Source organism: Rhamphochromis sp. 'chilingali', assembly GCF_963969265.1.
Source record: "Rhamphochromis sp. 'chilingali' genome assembly, chromosome: 8".
NCBI classification, from domain to species: Eukaryota; Metazoa; Chordata; class Actinopteri; order Cichliformes; family Cichlidae; genus Rhamphochromis; species Rhamphochromis sp. 'chilingali'.
Window position 1 is genome coordinate 14,598,759 of NC_137935.1, and position 22,237 is coordinate 14,620,995.

At 42.6% G+C, this 22,237-nt stretch overlaps 1 protein-coding gene across 1 annotated transcript; it reads left to right on the forward strand.

Annotated features, from left to right (window-relative positions):
- Positions 1-6,017: 6,017 nt before the first annotated feature.
- On the forward strand, positions 6,018-9,793 carry LOC308400661 (extracellular calcium-sensing receptor-like; the record flags this gene model as incomplete). The annotated part of the gene is made up of 7 exons (XM_080888497.1): positions 6,018-6,278; positions 6,373-6,662; positions 6,782-7,077; positions 7,407-7,612; positions 7,743-7,964; positions 8,063-8,186; positions 8,889-9,793. The coding sequence occupies 7 exons, from the start codon at positions 6,018-6,020 to the stop codon at positions 9,791-9,793; spliced, it is 2,304 nt and encodes a 767-aa protein (XP_080744623.1).
- Between the last annotated feature and the right edge of the window lie 12,444 nt (positions 9,794-22,237).

The following is a 22,237-nucleotide window of genomic DNA, read 5'->3' on the forward strand; positions in this document are numbered from 1 at the left end:
TGCTGCACCCACAGATATGTACAGCAAGCACTGATACCTTTTTAGTCGGTGGGATTGCCTTGTGATCACCTTTACTAAATATCTACAACCAATCTGGTTATATCCTGTTTTTGGTTTTGTTTTTTCAATGTTGAAATTAAAATCTAGTAGCAGTCTTCTCATTTCTTTGTGTTTTGTGCTGTTTTACAGGCCCACAGGGGAGGACGGCTCCGAGGCAGATGAGGGACGGGTCCCAGGACGGTCCATCGGCAGTGGAGCTGGCCATCCTGGTGTCCCTGAAGAGGCCACACCAGTCTCCAATGGAGCATTTCCTCCTCAGCCTTGTTCCTGCTCTGGAGAGCAGCTGGTCCTTTTTATTCCTGTCTCTCTGTAAATTCTTATATTTTATATATTTATGTTTAATGTTTTTCTGTTTGAGAATTTTAATATTATTTCAAATAAATTTTTATAATGACTAATGTCTCAGTTCTACTACACAGCAAATGTTGGCACACGACTTGACACATGTAGAATTTATTTCATATTATACTAATGACAAAATATACTAATACAGTGGGATGCAAAAGTTTGGGCAACCTTGTTAATAGACATTATTTTCCTGTATAAATCCTTGGTTGTTACAATAAAAAATGTCAGTTAAATATCATACAGGAGACACACACAGTGATATTTGAGAAGTGAAAAGAAGTTTACTGGATTTACAGAAAGTGTGCAATAATTGTTTAAACAAAATCAAGCAGGTGCATAAATTTGGGCACCACAAAAAAGAAATGAAATAAATATTTAGTGTATATCAATGTGTGTGTCTCCTATATGATATATGGGGTGCCTTTGTCTGGACGTGCTTCCCATCCAGAGCTGCACAGCACAGAGGAAAGTTCCAGCGTTCCTGGAATCCCTCTGTGATGGACTGCCAGTCTCCAGGTGAAGGCGCAGCCATGAAGTTGTCCACTAGACAGTCCCAGATGGCCGTCGCTGCCTGGGGGGTGATCTGGCTCACCGTGGACACACCGACTCTGTAACTGAATGCTTGGTCGTGAAGGAGTCCCCGGTGACAAGGAACCTGGACAAAATTGTTCAAAATCAGTATTATGTGTACTGCAGTTACAAAATACATTATTCAAATTCCAAAATACTTTTGTGATGTCAGATTTAAATCACAAAACTTAAATCTTACATAAAACATTTTGTAATTATAAGGATAATTACAAAATGTATATTAGGTAATGTCTAAAACAGTTGTGTTTTGTTTTAACTTTAACATATCATAATTTGATTGGTAGCAACTTTTACAACTACAGTGAGCCAATCACTCACAATTCCTAAACATGTCAATCAGGTAGGAATGAAGTAAGACATTAATAGAAATAAAGAGTTGTATGTTGACATGTAGCCCTTTCCTTGCTTAAATCATTAATATTTTTGAAAAATTAATCTGTGATAAGACATAGCTTATCAAGATAGAACCATGTAACTAAAGATGAACCAAACTGTTCACAGTTTTATCTAACTCTGTTTTAAGAAAGGCTGGTGACCCCTGCTATAGAGTCTGACAGCTGCAGGGATTATATACAAATATTCAACTATCCCTGAATCAAACCAGGTCTAAATAAAAAGGAGTGAGTATCACTACAAAGGTTAACTCAGTGGTCCTAATGCTACAGTTTGATATCAGCAAACACCGAGCGCATACATTGATAGGACACCACAGCCATGCTATCATCGCAAACACTGATAACAGCATAAATCGAATTAAATCGGGACTTGATGAGAGCTTCTGAGTATCACTAGAAATATTATAAACAGTCGTCTCTGTACCACAGTTTGCTATCAGTAAACACCGACAGCATTCACTGTTAGCATAGCACATCCATGTTAGCAGTGTATAAATGGATGGTTTAGCATATTAGCACAGGTATCAATAAAGGACTACTGTGGAGGTAAGCATCAACGACACAGCTCTCAGTTCTCACTCCTTCTTTATTCGTCTCCAACATCAACTGCGCATATCGCGCCACAAAACACAGGAACACACTTCCTATACACTGGGTGTGAGTGGAGCCCTCTAGTGGTCCACCACACTACCGTATTAAACACTTTTACTAACCTCAGGCAGACGGACAGGCGCTCTGCAGGTGGGATTGAGCGCCTGTAATTGGTGTCTAGGCGGGCGATGCTGGGACCGACGAGGGAAAGCAGGTCCTCAAACTGGCCGACGGTGATAGCGCTGGAATCGGCCGTCATCCAGGCGCAGCTCCTGGAGCAAATGGTGAAACTCACCAAACTGCTCACGCCTCTGGAGGACCTGATGGACCCAGGTACGGCGAGGACGTCTTTTACGCCGCTGCTCTGCTCTCCACAGTAAATAGAGAAGGGAGACTCTCTCTTCAAGCGCTAGCTCGACAGCTGCCATCTTGCAAAGATACCGGTCTGGCACAACTTCCTCCCACATTCCTCCCACATTTCCGGTTCACGCGGCGATGGATTTTTCTTGGACACGCGTTGAGACGCGAATGTGCACGTGTCAAATTAGGGGCGTTTGGGGCGTTTTGTTCGCGTCCATCGCGTTCGGTGTGAACACACCGTTAGAGTGGAGGAGACAGGCCTTGTATGTAAGGACTGCAGAACAAACCCAGCGAGAAGAGCCCGGAAGAACAGGACCTTAACAGTCATGATGGTATAATGTCTGAAAGCCGTCTGTCCGAAAGCAGCCCAGCGGCTAACAGCGGATGTTAACAGCTGATGCTAACATCTGATGCTAACAGCTGACAGTAAATATGTCCAGAAAAATGCCAGCCAAACAGGTAAAGAAGAGAAACACTTTACCTGGCCACCCCTACCAGCCCTGCTACTTGATCTAACTCACAATCAAGTCTTGATCAGTTGACAGTGCTACTCCTTTTCTCATCTGAATGTCCAAGACATCTGGCCACAGAGCTGATGATATCATTACAAAAATGATCATCAATCATCAAACTGTAGTGTTCTGTTTACAAGTGCACCTGTGGACACTCAAGCTTAAACATGGTGTTTGTTATGGGCAGACTATGGTTAGCACAGATATCCAATAACAAAACACCACTCAGTAAGGTAAGGATCTACTCCTCCCAGTCACACCTTTCCAGATCACACTGCCATTGCTCATGTAAGCATTTTAGTCCCCTAAAAGCACAATTGATGCCCTGGTAAGGGCACCTTCCCAGACCCTGGGACTCCCAAAAGGCCTAGTATTCTGAACTGCTGTTAAGCACAAAAGGGCAAACAACAGTCAGAACCAGGGAAAAACGTAATGTACAGGCACCGAAACAGGAGCATGCAAATATGCCACCCCTGCCCAGTTCCTTTCACTGGAACAGAATCCAACCTCTCTACAGGAGACAGACTGTAGATCCTGTGCATTGAGGTAAGCCTAAATGTATCCGTTGAGTATTTCTCAACTCAGGTTCAGAAAGCTGAACATTATTGTTAATGCTGACTTAAATTATTTTTTAGAGGGTTTTTTTTTTTCCATTGATATAAGATAAGTAAAGAGTGCTGCCATGTAGGGAAGGTGCTAAAGAACAGTAATTGGTTTGTTTTTGTTTTCCTTCATACCTCTTATTATGCAATCAGAGCAGGTTTTTGAAGACACAACATCTTATTTTTGCTTATCAATAAATTGTTTGAAAACTATGACTTGATGAGTTAGATTAGCATTTAATTTGTATAGCAACTTATTAATTATTTAGGTCCTAGTGGTTTAATATAAAATGACAACAATGCTGGATTCAAGATTAAAACACAGGCATTAGAAAATACAGACATGATTTTCTATGGATTACTATAGATATATTATTAACAAAAGTAGAAAAATCAGAAATGCATTTTGCATGTCTGATTTATAGTTAATACTCTGAAACTACCACAACTGTTTTCAGGTAAAAAAAAAAAAAAGCATTATAACAATATAATAGTGTCCAAATATCATGTATAAGACATTATATCATGAAACATTTGAGTCCAAATACTGCACAGAATTTCACGTTTCAACAGGTTAAAGTTCTCCACTAGTCCTGCATGCAGGTAGTCTTTATCCCTCAAGCTTGGGTCCTCTACCAGAGTCTTGGGAGACTGATGATCCTGTGAAGAATCTCTGTTGTTCTTAGGACTGCATTCTTCTAGACAGACATCTCAGATTTCATTTCTGAAACCTGCCGGAGCCACTGCCCCAATTTGGGAGGTCACTGGTGAAATGCTTTGATTACCACAGAGACCACCATTGCATTCTCCTTCCACATCTTCTCTAGCTCCTCTCTCAGCCTATGGTATTTCTAGAACTTTCTGTTTTGTGAGATATTCACTAAGCATATGATCAGTTGTGGCTATCTCCTTATGTATCAGCTGGGTAATAGTAGGGTCAAGCTTAGCAGACTTTCAGAAGGTACTTCATATAGTCTTAGTAACTGGCCAAAGAGGGGCCAGGTTTCCAGCTTAGCCATAATCTTCTGTCTCAGGTCAGCTGCTCTGGTATTCAACATGTCTTGGTATCCAATCTTGGAGTGTGTGTCATTTGTGGAAGATAACTTCACTTCTATGATCTGACTGCTCCACCTGCTGTTAACTCCAAGGGAAAGTCATTTTCACCTCAGAGGTATCTAGTTTTTACGTAATTGCATAAATAATAATAATAATAATAACAATAATAATAACTTTATCTATAAAGCGCTTTCAAATTGCTGTACAACTAAAGGGATAAATAAAATAAAAGCAATACATAGCAATACAGGTAAGAGACACAATACAAGTTAAAAACAATAAAAATTTAAAAACTAAAAGCCATAGAATTAAGACATATAGGATAAGGTGAACAAATGTGTCTTCAACTTAGTTTTAAAAACCTCCACAGAGCCTGCCTGCCGAATATCTTGAGGGATATGATTGATTGTATAATGTATCATTTTTTATATAAATACAAATCATATAAATTTCAATTTAATATTACTTATCTTAAAAGCAAAAACAAACAAAAAAGTGTTCATAACAAGTCATTTGAGTAATACCTTGGTGTGTAATTAATGGTACAATGTGTATTACCTCTGTATGTCCACATTATTACATCACTATTGAATAGTGCACAGTGCTTCCTGAAGTAGTTTATAAGAGGAGAACAGATAGATTAAAACAATAGTAATAGTAAGGCTATGCACACATTTCATATAAAATAAAGACTTACTCAAAGATGACCAAGAAAGGGGATGTCCTAGTGATCATTAAAAAAAATCTTGTCTGAAGAGCTATATAATCCAGTAAAAAAGCATTTCCACCCGTATACACACAACTGACATCAATGCGGGATGGATGATCTTATAATTTGTCTGGTATTGGCTGTGTGTTTGTTTCACCTGAACACAGCCTTGGCTGTGTGCCTAGATGATCTGAGTCAAAGGGCTATGCTTACAGGCGCCAAGGTTGGTACTGTGGAATCATCTGTGAATTGCAAGCTGCAGGGTAGCACACGTCCACCTGCATTCTCAAAGGATGGGGACTTCATTATTGGCGGCACTTTCTCCCTTCACTCTTACACGCAAACAGCTTATAATAAGTATACCAACATGCCTGCACCTGTGAAATGCAAAGGAAGGTTAGTAAGTGGAAGAAGAGGGTGCTACAAACACGTTGGACTATGTAAAATTAAAAATGTTTTCACATGTATGATGATTCATGGTATATAAGTATTTATAATATAATTCTTCTAACAATAGTAAGTCATTTAGATTTTTAAAATAGTGTTTTTGTGTTTTCAGAACTGAATTTTTTACTTATATTATAAATATTTAACAGTAAATTGTTATCTATAATTTTATATTGATTTCTGGTCAGGCAGTGATTTGATGTACCTAAACTAGCTGTTTGCAACATTATTGCCGCTGAGCTGAATTTATCACGTATAATATCTTTACCTGAATTGACAGTCAAAATTTTAAAATGACATGATTGTTTACAGCATTGACACTGTTGAGCTGCAATCCACAAGTTCGATGGTCTTTGCCATAGAAGAGATTAACAACAGCACAGACCTGCTGCCTGGAATTGAGCTTGGTTATCGGATCTATGATTCATGTGCATCAGTACCTGTGGCAGTGCATGTGGCATTTCAGTTTTTAAATAGATTGGAGGCTCAGTTTAACACTGGTAAAAACTGCTCTCAGTCTGGTGTGGTGATGGCTGTTGTTGGTGACTCTGGGTCTACGCCATCTATTACCATGTCACAACTTGTTAGTGCTTTTAACATTGCTCAGGTAAATATTTTGCCTTTCTAGAAAACGTATTTGTTGACTGTTCGCGTTTGTGCAGCTGTTTCAGAGTTATTCTATTTTATTTTTTGTGATTTAGGTGAGCCACTTTGCCACATGTGCATGCTTATCTGACAAGCAGCAGTACCCAAGTTTTTTCAGAACAATTCCCAGTGACCAGTTTCAAGCTGAAGCACTAGCCAAGCTGGTGAAAAACTTTGGCTGGACTTGGATAGGTGCTGTCCGGTCAGATTCAGATTATGGCAATAATGGCATGGCTTCTTTTCTCCAAGCAGCACAGAAAGAGGGGATCTGTGTGGAGTACTCTGTATCTTTCTATCGGACAAACCCACAGAGCAGATTTCAGAGAGTAGCAGATGTTATCCGCAGGTTTCTTTATCAAAGATAATTATTGTGCATTGACTTGTGTAATTACCTTTAAAATAAATGTTTGATCATGTGAAGACATTTAAAAAACATTTTCCTAATGCACTACATTGTCTCTCCAGGTCTACAGCTGTAGTTGTTGTGGCATTTGCATCTTTTGGAGACATGAAGATCCTGTTGGAGGAGCTATCACGTGACCCTTCCCCACCTCGCCAGTGGATAGGCAGTGAATCATGGGTAACAAGCACAGAATTAACACAGTACAGTTTCTGTGCTGGGGCCATTGGATTTGGTATTCCGAAGTCTGCAATCCCAGGTCTCAGAGACTTCCTGTTAAATCTGTCTCCCACTCAAGTGTCTGCCTCGCCAGTGTTTACTGAGTTCTGGGAGGATGCATTCAACTGCAGTCTGAAAAAAAGTAACAGTTTCATTTGCTTTTAAATCATTTTCCCAAAATTGTAGTGTTACAACAGCTACTGCTGCTCATGTTTTTTCCACTAATGGTAATGGTCAAATATGAAGTGAACGCAGGCATATGTCTGCATATATTCTCCCTTGATATAATGACTTTTCAGGTCAAGTTCCAGTGGTTTAGTTTAATTTTTCTTGTATATCAATATAATTTTATCCATTTACAAATGTAAGTCATTCTACTAAAATAATTTTCTAATATCTATGTAACAGGCCTGTAATCTAGTTTTACTTACAGGCTCGAAAACACTATTATCTGTGTTTTTGTAATTATAGCTCCTGCCATAGAGAAGAAAATGTGTGATGGAAATGAAGACATACAGAATCTCCAAAGCGAGTACACTGACACATCTCAGCTCAGAATTGCTAACATGGTGTATAAGGCTGTGTATGCAATAGCACATGCCATCCATAATGCAGTGTGTCAAAAAACAAATGCCATAGCAAAATGTGACAAACTAATCAAGTTACAGTCCAATCGGGTAAGCAGAACTGAACATGTTAATGCCAATGTCTTTCATAACTCCTAATATAACTTAGATAAAAAGAACTATCAATGTGTATTATTGCAATGTCCCATGTTCTTCTTTCTCTCTCTTACTGTCTTTACAGGTTTTAACTGAGCTGAAGAAAGTAAATTTTTCCCAAAATGGATATGATGTGTCATTTAATGCTAATGGGGATCCTGTGGCTATTTATGACTTGGTTAACTGGCAGAAAAGTGGGAGTGGCATCATTGAGATAGTAACTGTAGGGCTGTATGATGCCTCACTACGAGTGGGCCACGAGTTTAAGATTAACAGAAACATAACCTGGATGGAGGATAGCAGAAAAGTAATGATGAGAATCTGACTTATTAAACTCTGGTGAACAAGTTGCTGCTACTTTATATCTGTAATATTTATATCTGTTATGCTACCTTGTCTTGACAGGTGCCAGTGTCAGTCTGTACTAACAGTTGTCCTCCAGGAACTCGTAAAATGCTGCAAAAAGGAAAACCTATCTGCTGCTATGACTGTATAGCATGTCCTGAGGGAGAGATCAGTAATATAACAGGTAAAATCAAATGTTTCTCCATGCATTTAAAATCATTTTATACTGGAAAAAATACAATTTACAATGATTTAATTCCTAGTAGCCTCTTATTGTTAGGATGCCTGGGTCGTTGACCCAGGGTTTTGAGTTTATATATCATTTATCATTTCTATTCTTTGGTTTCTTCGTTAGAGTTATGTCTTATGGTTTATGTCTCTGTGTAATCCTTAGTTGCTATATCCTGTGTCCAGTCAGTGTCTGTCTGCCCTGGTCCCATGTCTTTGTTCCCTCTGTTGCAGTGCCTGCATGTGAGTCTGTGTCTTTAGTTCAGTCTGTATTATGTTTCCTGTTTTATTTTGAAGGTCCATGTCTGATGTTAATGTATCTGGTTTTGCGTCCCCTTGTCTCGTTAGGCCTGATTTGCCCCAGCTGTGTTTCCCTACTGTTACCCATTCCCTGATTGCTCCCCCTGTGTATTTAAGCCCTGTGTTTCTCTATGTCTGTGTTGTGATCTACCCCCATTTATGCTGTGTGTTCTGTCTTTATGCATGCCTGTGAAAGTTTATTTTGTATTTTCGGGTTTTGTTACGTTTTGCCATCCAGCAATAAAGCTGAGTTTTGAAGTATACCTTTGCCTGTCGAGGAGTCTGCACTTTGGGTCCTTTTCCTGCCTGCACACAGCTGTTACTTGACACTTATTGGGTTTTTTTCTCTCTTATTCAGATTCAGCTGACTGTTTACCCTGCCACAAAGAGTTCTGGCCTAATGCAAAGAGAGACACCTGTATCCCTAAGCCTGTAGAGTTTCTTTCATTTCAAGACATCCTAGGGATCATCCTGGCTACATTTTCAGTTCTTGGTGCTTGTCTGGCCATCATAATTGGGGCTGTATTCTTTTATCACAGGACAACTCCAATTGTCCGAGCCAACAATTCTGAGCTGAGCTTTCTGCTGCTCATCTCACTGACTCTGTGTTTCTTATGTTCATTAACTTTCATTGGAGCACCATCAGAGTGGTCCTGCATGCTGCGTCACACTGCGTTTGGCATAACCTTTGTACTCTGTATCTCCTGTGTACTTGGGAAAACTATAGTGGTTTTAATGGCTTTTAAAGCGACACTTCCAGGTAGCAATGTCATGAAATGGTTTGGTCCTCCACAGCAAAGAATGACTGTTGTGTCTTTCACCTTTATTCAAGTTTTAATATGTACTGTATGGTTGGTAGTGAGCCCTCCATTCCCAATTAAAAATCTAACCACATACAAGGAGAAAATCATCCTGGAATGTGCATTAGGCTCTGCTGTTGGCTTCTGGGCTGTGCTCGGTTACATAGGTCTGCTTGCTTCCTTTTGCTTCATTTTAGCTGTCTTAGCTCGCAAATTACCTGATAATTTCAATGAAGCCAAGCTTATCACTTTCAGCATGCTGATATTCTGTGCAGTGTGGATCACCTTTATCCCAGCATATGTCAGCTCTCCTGGGAAATTTACAGTGGTTGTGGAGATTTTTGCTATTCTGGCCTCCAGCTTTGGGCTAATAATATTTATATTTGCTCCAAAGTGTTTTATCATATTGTTTAAGCCTGCAAAGAACACTAAGAAATATTTAATGAACAAAAATCAGTCATAATATATTAATAATCTCAAAATGTTAATTTTCCAATCGTTCTTCATTCTGTAGTTAAATGAAATATTTACTACTTTTTTCTTAAATAAGTTCATATTCATATGCCATAATTTTTTCTGCATTTATTTATTTAGTGTATGAACATATATAATTGAAAGTTAATTGTATGAATAAATGTAAAGTCACATTGAAACAGTGTGTTGTTCTGAGTTATTTATTTGTATTTGTATTCTATTTTTATCTTATTGTATATTTATTTTATTTTATTCTACTGTATATAGTATTTTATTTTATTCTATTCTGTACAGTTGTGTACTGTATTTATTCTTATTGTATTCTAATTTTTGCCTCATAACTTTTGCACTGTCCACTTCCTGCTGTGACAAAACAAATTTCCCACGTGTGGGACTAATAAAGGTTATCTTATCTTATCTTATCTTATCTTATTTCTCAATGGTCTGATACAATTTCTTGTAACATTTTGATTTCTTTTAGCATTTGAATTTGTATCAGTCACCAAGCCACCAAGTGCAAATATAATTTTAATGTGAACTGAGTAAATTCGGTCATAGTATGAATAGTATAAATAGCCCAAAAAATTAACACTGTTTTGTTTTTTTCTAAATTATATTTAAAGATTGCCAATTTTAGGCCATCCAGGGATGTGATTTCAAGGCATGTTTTTTCGTGACTTAAGACTAGACTTTACTGTAATCAGTTTAATTAAATTCATGTTTACTGTCTTAGCCTGAAGAAAAATGATATTTTTTGGTGTGCATAAAGTGTAAAATTATAATATGCCTTCCCAGATTATCATTGACCCATCACCAAACCAGTCATGGTGAGCAATTTCACAGTCATACAACATTCTCCACAGTTTCTCCAGACCTTTTCACATTTATTACATGTACTCCGGGTGAACCTGCCGGAGTACACGTATGAAATGCACAGGGCGCTAGTGGTAGACCTGCCAATTCTAGTATTTTATGGCAAAAACCAAGTGGGTCCCCTTGATGCTGAGCTATGAGCACTGGGCCCAGTAGATTATATCAGACCCTTAGGCCACTGTCACGAAGTCTGCTTTTGATTATTTGGTCAGAAACATTCATAGTGGTGGTCTGTGAGGTAATTTTGTAGGCTGCTGCCTGTGCTCATCCCGTTTCTTATAGCACACAGGAACAGATAACGATCTTGATGATGGGTTAAAGACCTTCTATGGCCCTGTCCAGCTCTCTTAGAGTAACTGTCTGTGTCCTGGAATCTCCTGTTCTTTAGACTGTCTTGGGAGACGCAACAACCCTTCTGGCAATGGCAGGTATTGATGTACCATCCCGAAAGAGTAGGACAGGGGTCTCCACTCTAGTCCTTGAGAGCTACAGCCCCAGTGGCGTGTCTAGAAAATTTTTGTTGGGGAGGCCAGGTAGGGGCACAGATTTAGAGAAGGGTGGCAGATGTAATTGGCAGATAATGTTTAAAAAAATTCTACCAACCGTTAACCATAATTCAGTAACCCTATAAACCTAATAACCGAATGCACTTTTAACTCTTATTAGAATGAGATTTTAACCACTACGGTGCAAAGTTTTTAGATACTGCGTTGATAAAGTACAAGAGATACAATCAGTCAATGTTTATTCAGCAGTCAAGGACATCAATATTTGCATAGTATTTTTACTGACATGTAGTGCACATATGTTTTGGGCAAAAACATTTTTGAATATTAAACTACAAACATTTGTAACAAACAATTGACAAATTAGCCAATGGCAATGTAAAACTTTATGTGCCAATCAAAAAAAGAAGATAATCTTCTCACAAACTGGTGTTTGATTTTGAAACAGGAAAAAAGTGGGGAAACAAATGAAAAGACTATCATTTGAATAAAACCTGAAAGCAAGTAAATACTTTCTATGCTGCCTTATGGTAAACTTTGGTAATATTGATAAAGAACAACACTGGCTGATGATGAAATACAGTCAGCTGGCATGGTGACACTGCCAGTATTAACCTGCAGGGCTGGACTGGGACAGAAAATCGGGCATTTTGACTAGAGACTGGCCCACCAGGTATTAAAGCCATAAAGACTTTGAATGAAAACAAATGCTGTTGTGACAGTGATGTACACAGTCTTGTTGGTATATGTATGATTTCTATACATTTTACGTCAGATAAAAACTTTGGTTGTAAGATTTAGATAATTATTTAATAAAAGTGAGATATTTTAAATGAGAATAAGAAAGAAAAGTATTTCTTTGTGCCCACCTCTCCCTGTTAATGCCCTACCTGGCCCCCTGGCAAAACTTTACTAGACCCGCCCCTGCACAGTTACCAGCTGTCAGCTACATAAAAAAGGATCCTGGTGTTATTTGTCTCTCAGAAACAGTTCATAACTTCCCTTCAACTCATTCATGTCACCTAAAAGGTAAACCCGTTTCTCCATCACAGTACCAGTTATTGTAACTGACAGTAAAAAGTCAGCACAACGAAAATAAACTACACCTAAACTTGGTTTATATCTGACCCAGATAGACTGCAGGTCATAACTTCTTACCTGAAGTTCAGTTCACCTGACATTCGGACTGGTGGCCGCCTCGGGGCTCTCCTCCTGCCTCCCCTTCCCTCATCCACCTGGCCTCTGTGGAAGCTCCGCCATAACCACCTAAAAACAACTGAGTTATTTTTACACATCGACCTGCATCTGGCCAAACCACCACCTCTCATTGTTCATGCCATTACAAAAAAAAAATAAAAAATAAGTCACCGGGCATATGCCCGGTATGCCCGATGGCCAGTCCAGCTATGTTAACCTGCAACCAAATCTGCAGCTCCATACAGCATTGTTACGACTTAGATTATATATTATAACTCATAACTCTTGTGTTAGCTGCCCTCAGTAGCATACTGTCTGATATACAGTGGGGCAAAAAAGTATTTAGTCAGTCACCGATTGTGCAAGTTCCCCCACCTAAAATGATGACAGAGGTCAGTAATTTGCACCAGAGGTACACTTCAACTGTGAGAGACAGAATGTGAAAAAAAAATCCATGAATCCACATGGTAGGATTTGTAAAGAATTTATTCGTAAATCAGGGTGGAAAATAAGTATTTGGTCAATAACAAAAATACAACTCAATACTTTGTAACATAACCTTTGTTGGCAATAACAGAGGTCAAACGTTTACTATAGGTCTTTACCAGGTTTGCACACACACAGTAGCTGGTATTTTGGCCCATTCCTCCATGCAGATCTTCTCGAGAGCAGTGATGTTTTGGGGCTGTCGCTGAGCAACACGGACTTTCAACTCCCGCCACAGATTTTCTATGGGGTTGAGGTCTGGAGACTGGCTAGGCCACTCCAGGACTTTCAAATGCTTCTTACGGAGCCACTCCTTTGTTGCCCGGGCGGTGTGTTTTGGATCATTGTCATGTTGGAAGACCCAGCCTCGTTTCATCTTCAAAGTTCCCACTGATGGAAGGAGGTTTTGGCTCAAAATCTCACGATACATGGCCCCATTCATTCTGTCCTTAACACGGATCAGTCGTCCTGTCCCCTTGGCAGAAAAACAGCCCCATAGCATGATGTTTCCACCCCCATGCTTCACAGTAGGTATGGTGTTCTTGGGATGCAACTCAGTATTCTTCTTCCTCCAAACACGACGAGTTGAGTTTATACCAAAAAGTTCTACTTTGGTTTCATCTGACCACATGACATTCTCCCAATCCTCTGCTGTATCATCCATGTGCTCTCTGGCAAACTTCAGACGGGCCTGGACATGCACTGGCTTCAGCAGCGGAACACGTCTGGCACTGCAGGATTTGATTCCCTGCCGTTGTAGTGTGTTACTGATGGTGACCTTTGTTACTTTGGTCCCAGCTCTCTGCAGGTCATTCACCAGGTCCCCCCGTGTGGTTCTGGGATCTTTGCTCACCATTCTCATGATCATTTTGACCCCACGGGATCAGATCTTGCGTGGAGCGCCAGATCGAGGGAGATTATCAGTGGTCTTGTATGTCTTCTATTTTCTGATGATTTCTCCCACAGTTGATTTTTTCACACCAAGCTGCTTGCCTATTGTAGATTCACTCTTCCCAGTCTGGTGCAGGTCTACAATACTTTTCCTGGTGTCCTTCGAAAGCTCTTTGGTCTTGGCCATGGCGGAGTTTGGAGTCTGACTGTTTGAGGCTGTGGACAGGTGTCTTTTATACAGATGATGAGTTCAAACAGGTGCCATTCATACAGGTAACGAGTGGGGGACAGAAAAGCTTCTTACAGAAGACGTTACAGGTCTGTGAGAGCCAGAGATTTTCCTTGTTTGAGGTGACCAAATACTTATTTTCCACCCTAATTTACGAATAAATTCTTTACAAATCCTACCATGTGAATTCATGGATTTTTTTTTTCACATTCTGTCTCTCACAGTTGAAGTGTACCTCTGGTGCAAATTACTGACCTCTGTCATCATTTTAAGTGGGGGAACTTGCACAATCGGTGGCTGACTAAATACTTTTTTGCCCCATTGTATTCCACGGCTGCAATAATTCTTTAAGTGTTATTTTTTCCTTGGTATTCTAATTTCACCAAAGTTTACTAAACTCAACAAACTTAATATTACTTACCGGGACATTTATTCTGTCCTCATTTTCTTTTCCTGCAGTGCCGTCTTTCGTGCTTGGCTCTCCTACCTTTGCTAACGTGATGCACATAGCGCAGAAGCCGATGCTGCATTCACTTACACTCGGATATCTGAGCTTCACCGTGAAAACATAATCGGACATTTGATATTTGATTGAATTTTATTGTTTTGCCTTTGGGGTGGCACCTGGGGTGGCCAGTCTGGTTGGGGGGGTGGCCTGTGCCCCCCCAGGCCACCCCGCTGGACACGCCACTGTACAGCCCTGCACCTTTTAGATACATCCTTGTTCCAACAAACCTAATCAAATTATTGACTTGTTACGAGGCCTTTGCCAAATTTGATGGCATGCTGAAGAGGTAGCTCAACCATTTGATTCAGCTGTGTCGGAGTAGGGATGCATCTAAAGGCTGCAGGTAAGTAGCTCTCGAGTACTGAAGTTGGAGACTCTTGGAGTAGGACTACCTGTGCAACCTCTGTAGGGTTCTGGTATTACCTTATTCTACCAGTACTGACACTGACCGTAGCCAAATGCAAAGCAAGTGAAAAAGAAAAGCAGCCAGAAAGACAACCGAGTGGCAACCTGTAAAACCACTCCTGTTCTGTGAGTTGTCTTACTGTTGACAGTCTAGTGGACCTGTTGTTATTTCTAATGACACCAACCGAGTTAAAACTGATTAACAATCCCCTCTCCTACTATATGACCAGACCAATTTTCCAGAAATGTTTTATTCAGCAGTGTATATTGAGCTATTTGGCAAAGCTTTAATAATTTTTTTGCACGATGTTCATAAATTCCTCTTCTGACAAATGATCAAAATTCTTTCTCCATCCATCCAGCCATCCATCTTCTTCCGCTTATCTGGGGCCGGGTTGTGGCAGCAGTAGCCTAAGCCCAGACCTCGCTCTCCCTGGCCAACTTCGCCAGCTTGTTCGGGGGAAGACAAGGCGTTCCCTCTCACCAGATATCCAAACCGATATTATGACCAACAGCTCTTATAGCTGTGGAACCAGTAAACATGAGGTGATACTCAAAAGTAAAATTAAATAAACTCTAACAACAGCTTATCAAGCTTAAACGGGCTTCTGTTGTTTATCAAGGCTGACAAAAAAGTTAACATTTTGTACTAGTAAGTCTTTTGTAATGCCATGCAGAGGCATACTACAGTCACCAGGATGTCCTAGATCAGTGGTCCCCAACCTTTTTTGCGCCATGGATCGGTTTAATGTCAGACAATATTTTCACAGACCGGCCTTTAAGGTGTCCCGGATAAATACGACAAAATAAAATTATCCAAGACAAAAGCTGTGGTATTTTGTAACTATATTAAGCCTTAACTCTAGAGGCCCGGTACCAAATGACTCAAAGACCAGTACTGGTCTGTGGCCCAGGCGTTGGGGACCGCTGTCCTAGATCATAGTACGCGTTAATTGTGATTCATTAATTTCACAAAATAACACATAAAAAAATAACGTGTTCAATCGCGCTTTGTATTCCAAGCCGATTAAACTGATGCACACATCAGAGCTACAAAAATGGGAGAATCAGAAAGCGCGTTACCAGGACCGATCTGAGGCAAATTTCATTCAACCCCAGGTAGGCCAATTATGGATCTTCGGATCCACATTATGTCAGCAGCTATTCTCCACCGTGAACTATGTTAAAAACAAACACCGCTCACGCCTCACAGATGACAGCTTACAATCCTGCGTAAAGATGAAAGTGACTTTGTACAGCCCTGATTTGCAGACGCTGTGCGCATTTGGGATATGCGCAGAGGTTCAGGAGCATTACTTCCATTGTAAACATACCACGGCAGACCCGCTGCTTTTCAACATTTCTTTATTGACCACTTTTCACACATGGTTGCTGTACGCATACAGCCAGCTGTAGCTTTTCAGCTCACAGCCTGACAACACAACAGCAGAGAGAGCACAGACTTTAAGGCGGCGAGGCGTGATTGCAGGTGCCGCTCAGGTGCGTCCGACTCCCATGCAGCGGCACTGCAGACCACGCCCCGCCACACACATTAACCAGATAAAATACATATTTAGGCAGAATTTTGCAAATATCTACTTTTTTTTCGCAGCATAGTGCTTTTTTTCCCAATTACTTTTAAAAGTCAGGTCAAGGCTCCAAAAGTTCAAAGGCGATATGAGGGTGGCGGCTCACAACAGTTTTGTTTGCTACATGGATCCTTTTAGTTCAGCTGGGTGTCTTTCCTTTTGTTATATTTCTTTAAGAGTTCAAAATGTGTTAATTACATAAATAAAATGTAAATTTCTCTGTAGCACTTCATGGATTTCTTCTTCTTTTTTTTCTTTTCTTTTGCCTGTCCCCTTTGGTTCTTTAGCCGTCAGAATTGTTGTCTGAAGACCAACAAGGATACCCAATGGATTTATTTTGCCAAATGGATCATCATGGCATTGCCGTATTGGTCCATTTGATCGACCTTTGTTTTTATTATTTATTTAATTTTATTTTCAGTTGTTACAGACGGGACAGACATGAGTGAGGAATAGGAAAGGGAGAAAGAAAGAGGAAGGAAAAGAAAAACAGAAGGGGAGAGGGACAGTGAGAAAGGGGGAAAAAAAAATCAAAAAAAATCTCCTGGATCACCTGTTGAGAGAGAGAAAGAAGAGAAAACAAGCAAAAAAACCCAAAGCAACATACTAAACACAACACCATCGCATTAATCTAGCTAAGTGTAAACAGGAGTAAATACTAAATATTCAATGTTGTTGTGCAGCACGCAGGACAGACAGCGCACAATGTGCTTTGAAGTAGCAGCCAAGAAAGGTGTAATTTAAGTCTACGAACAGTGAACACCCGTGTGCATACCTGTGTGGATCAGCGCGCTTGTATTCAAATGGTTTCCACATGTAATGGTCTGCAAGAGGATGTAGAGAGCCATAGCCCTGTCCCCCAGGGCATGAAGCAGGCATGGAGGAGATCCAGGCCCCAGACATCCAGAGGCCCCAGAGTGCGAGAGCCCAAGGAGGACCACCGGAGGGGCATCCATGCCACCCTCATGGGAAGGGCTGAGGATCCCCAGACGAGGCGTCACCCAGTAGCCACCGAGCAGAAGCTAGAGGGGGCTGCACCCGCGTGCCCGCCGGCTCTGCCGGCAGCCAGCTGTGCCAGAGTGAACCGAGCCGCAGGCCCAGAGGCCGGAGGCCCGAGGGCCCCCCGCACCCCGGAGGAAGCCTGACCGAGCAACAGGCGCCAGGCCCCCCCAAGTAGCCACCGGGAGTGAGCCGGTACATACCTGAGTGCCCAGCCCCGGACACCAAGAACCACCAATGCACCGACCCCTGAGGGCATCAGTCACCGGCAGGGAGTTTGGTGAGGGGAGATAGGCCTTGGAGGGCCTGGGAGTTCCCAAAGAGGTGGAGTCTAAGACCCGACCTGACATAGACACAGACAAACAGGCATGTAAAGACACAAACATGCATTCCCACCCTCATGCACACATATACAAACACTCAGCACTCACCCAACGTAAGGATTGACATAAATGGACATGTACACACAATCACACTCCCCAAACATACTCTATACCCCGGGTCCAGGTACCCTCGCCCCCAGAGGGGGAAACGGCACCCAGACCCAAGAGATGTTACCCTTCCCCCCGGGGTGGAGGCAAGCAGACCGTCCCAGGCTCCGCAGCAGCAGGGAGGCCAATTGGACAGCCGCACTTCATGGATTTCATAAGCAACACACCTTAGTTGCTCTGTGGATTCTTTTAAAAAGCAGTTAAAAACTTTTCTGTTCAAACAAGCCTTTTGTTGATCTACGTATTTTATATACCTCCATCTCACCAGTCACCTCCACAAACATAAAACAATGAGGCTTTCCCAGGGCAGGCGATACATACAATCTCTCGCAATTCCTGCCGTCCTGCCGTGTGTATCACCAATCTCATTTTTCTCCCTTTAAAAGAACTAGCAAAACAGTGTTAAAAAAAAAATCAGGCCGAGGTTAACCCTTTAAAACCAGTCGGAGCGGGAACGCTCCGTTTTGAGTAACTATTTTTAAATCCCTGTAGAACTGGAACCACGTAAGCTAGCACAATAATTGTTTTTTGCACATGAAACCAGAGGAGTTGTACTTACATCTTATACCATCAGCTTGTCTTAAGTCACAGTTTCCTTCCACAAATGGCCTTGCAAAAACAGCATAAAAAGCACTAGTAGAGCAGTGGTAAACAAAATTCTCTTGCAAGCGCGTTTATTTTATGGTAACAGTTATTAAAGTGTTATTTACCATCATTTTCACAGTTAAGGTGCTTAATTGCTAGATGTAGCAATTTAAGGATAATTGCATTACTTTGCTAGAACAGATGCACTGCCAGAAAGTTTTTGGTGGTACCCTAAAATTTCCTTTCCAGGGCCCTATTTCAGGAAGCCGGTTTAGTGCAAACTCTGAGTAAGTATACGCTGAGTTAACGAAAACTCTGGGCTTTCGGTTTCACAAAGCGAGTTTAGATTAATTCTGAGTGAGTTACTATGACGACACACTCCGTGAAGCTAACCTGCCCCCTAGCAGGTTTACTTCAACTAACCCTGACCTTCTCCGCCTCTTTGTCGGAAACCTGACTGTAGGAAGTGTCAGACACTGCGTGCTCCTTCCTTGAAGAGCCAGTAGATGTTGAAGCCCAAATTCTCCGCAGAGCTCTCCGCCGGGAGAGAGTGATTAGAGCGCGTTTTATCATTTCCTGATGATTTCCTGTGTGAACGTTACCGTTTTTCAGCACAACCTATAATTTATTTGAATAACATCCTCAGGCCTAATATTGCTCATGTGACACATCGCGGACATTCTCTCAGTTCTGTACATATTATTTGTATTGCACTTCGGTTTTTTGCAAACGGGAGCTTTCTGTATAATATTGGTGACGCTGAGCACGTTTCCAAGGCTACCGTCTCTCGGGCAGTCAGGAATGTTACAGTTGCACTGAAACGTCTCCTGTACTCGTTTGTGGTGTTCCCCATTCATAGACCCACAAGATTTATCAAAGAGGGATGCCACAAAATTGCAGGTATCAGGATGAACAAAACTTAATCCATGATGTGGTGATACTTGAACTACTACTTAAATTTTACATTTATTTTCACGGTTCCCAGGCGTGATTGGCTGTATAGATGGCACTCACATTCCAATCATTGCTCCTTCAGTAAATGAAGGAGACTATGTGAACAGGAAGTCTTTCCACAGCATTAATGTACAGGTACATAGTTCCCTGTAGCATTTCAAACTAACAGATTATTTCATTATAGTAATGGATGCTAATTTGTGTTCTCTGCACTGTGAAGATCATATGTGATGCTGCCAACATTATCACAAATGTGGAAGCCAACTGCTCAGCCTCTGTGAGTGGTGGTGGTGGAGGACCCCCACCTGTTTTTCGGGCCTCCGCTTTTGTTCTGTTGGCTATAACGGGTCGCATATGAGCATACAGAGTAAGCAAATATGTACTTGTAATGTGCTCAGATAATTTCAATAAGTGCTTACAGAAAGAAAATTAATGTAGCCTCTAACTGCAATTGATTTACATAGGACAAACAGACCAAGCACTATGGCTCATAATACAATTACACCTTACCTGTTTGGACTATATTTTTATATTTCATTTTTACTTGCTGCCAGGAACGTTTGGGGCCTGTTGGGTTGCACCTGCGCTCACATCACATCACAAAATAAAATGTATGAAATAAAAAATAAAATATAATATAATAAAATAACTGTCACGGTCCGGGGCAGCGGCCGTGTGAAGAGTGGAAAGGAGGACTCAGATGCAGCACTTACTCAGATGTGAAGGTGATTTATTGACAATACTGAACATAAAGTGGAGATGGCAAAACAGAACTAAGGACGAACTAAACTGGGAGAAACTACACAAAGGGAGTGGCAAACCTGAACATGAAGGGAGAACAGCAGGGAGAGCACGCAGGGGATTCACCGGGTATGAACACAGACGACGCGACGAGGAGCAGAGGAAATCACACACTATAAGTACACAAAGAGACACTGGGAAATCACACAAAGGTGGGGGAAACAGCTGGACCTGATTAACCTGACGAGACAGGGGAACACTAACACCAGGGACCAACAGAGGGAGCACAAACCCAGAACCCAGTATCTAAAATCCCAAAACACAAACCATCCCAAAACAGCCCATGAATAATAAAGAGAATAATAACAATAAGGGACACAAACACAAAGTCACTCAGTCATGGCCGCAAGACCATGACAGTACCCCCCCCTCAAGGGCTGGCCCCAGACAGCCACAAAAAACACACCACCAGACCCGGGCGGGCGGCAGGGGGCCCAGGACGGAGGGACCGGGCCACGACCAAAACGGAGGCCCCAGAGTCCCAAACAAACGTTCACAAAAAAAAAAAAAAAACTCACAGGGGAGCAGAGTCCAAAACACAGTTCAGGTGGCCGGCCAGGGGCCCGATAACACAGGAGGCCAGGATGGGACAGTTCAGGAGGCCGGCCACGAAGAAGGCCGTGGAGGCGCACAAAAGGTTCAGGAGGCCGGCCGTGCGGAAGGCAACGGTGGCCACTCAGGCGAAGAGGGTCCGGGGGCCGGCCGTGCGGAAGGCAACGGCGGCCGCTCAGGCAATGGCGGTCCGGGGGCCGGCCGTGTGGAAGGCAACGGCGGCCAGTCAGGCAACGGCGCCCGGCCAGTAGCCCGGCCAGCGGTCCAGAAAACGGCCGTTTAGCTCAAGTTCAAGTTCAAGTTCAACTTTATTGTCACTTCAACCATATACAGTTTAAAAATACACAGTGAGGCGAAACAACGTTCCTCCAGGAACCAAGGTGCTCCAGACCCAAACGAGGCTGGGCCAGGCGAGGCTGAGGGCACGGAAGCCGGGACCGCAGCAGGCGGAGACGATGATGCAGACACGAAGGCTGGACCAGACGATGATGCAGACACGAAGGCTGGACCAGACGAGGATGCAGACACGAAGGCTGGACCAGGCGAGGCTGATGAGGATGCTGATGAGGATGCTGAAGCGGAAGCTGGACCAGGCGATGCTGATGAGGATGCTGAAGCGGAGGCTGGACCAGGCGCAGTGGGTGAAGATGAGGATGCTGTGGCCGAGGATGCGGGCACGAAGGCTGGACGAGACGAGGATGCAGACACGAAGGCTGGACCAGGCGATGCTGAAGCAGAAGCCGAAGCCGGACCAGGCGTGGATGAAGCTGGAGATGAAACCGGGCCAGGCGTGGATGAAACCGGGCCAGGCGTGGATGAAACCGGGCCAGGCGATGAAGAAGCTGTAGCTGAAGCCGGGCCGGGCGAGGACGAAGCTGTAGCTGAAGCTGGGCTAGGCGAAGCTGACGCTGTAGCTGAAGCTGGGCCAGGTGAAGCTGACGCTGTAGCTGAAGCTGGGCCAGGTGAGGATGAAGCTGGACCAGAATCAGGCGAGGATGAAGCCAAGGATGAAGCCGGACCAGGCGTGGATGAAACCGGGCCAGGCGAGGATGAAGCCGGACCAGGCGATGAAGAAGCTGTAGCTGAAGCCGGGCCAGGCGAAGCTGACGCTGAAGCTGAAGCTGAAGCTGGGCCAGGTGAGGATGAAGCTGGACCAGACGAGGCTGAAGCTGAAGCTGAAGCTGGGCCAGGTGAGGATGAAGCTGGACCAGAACCAGGCGAGGCTGAAGCTTCAGGCTGAGGCGTGGCAGTAGCAGGTGGTAGCGCTGCAGGTGATGATACTGCAGGAGGCGGCGCTGCAGCCACAGGTGGAGAAGCAGCCACAGGAGGCCGGACGGGCTCCTCGGGCCCCCCAGCCGACGTGGCAG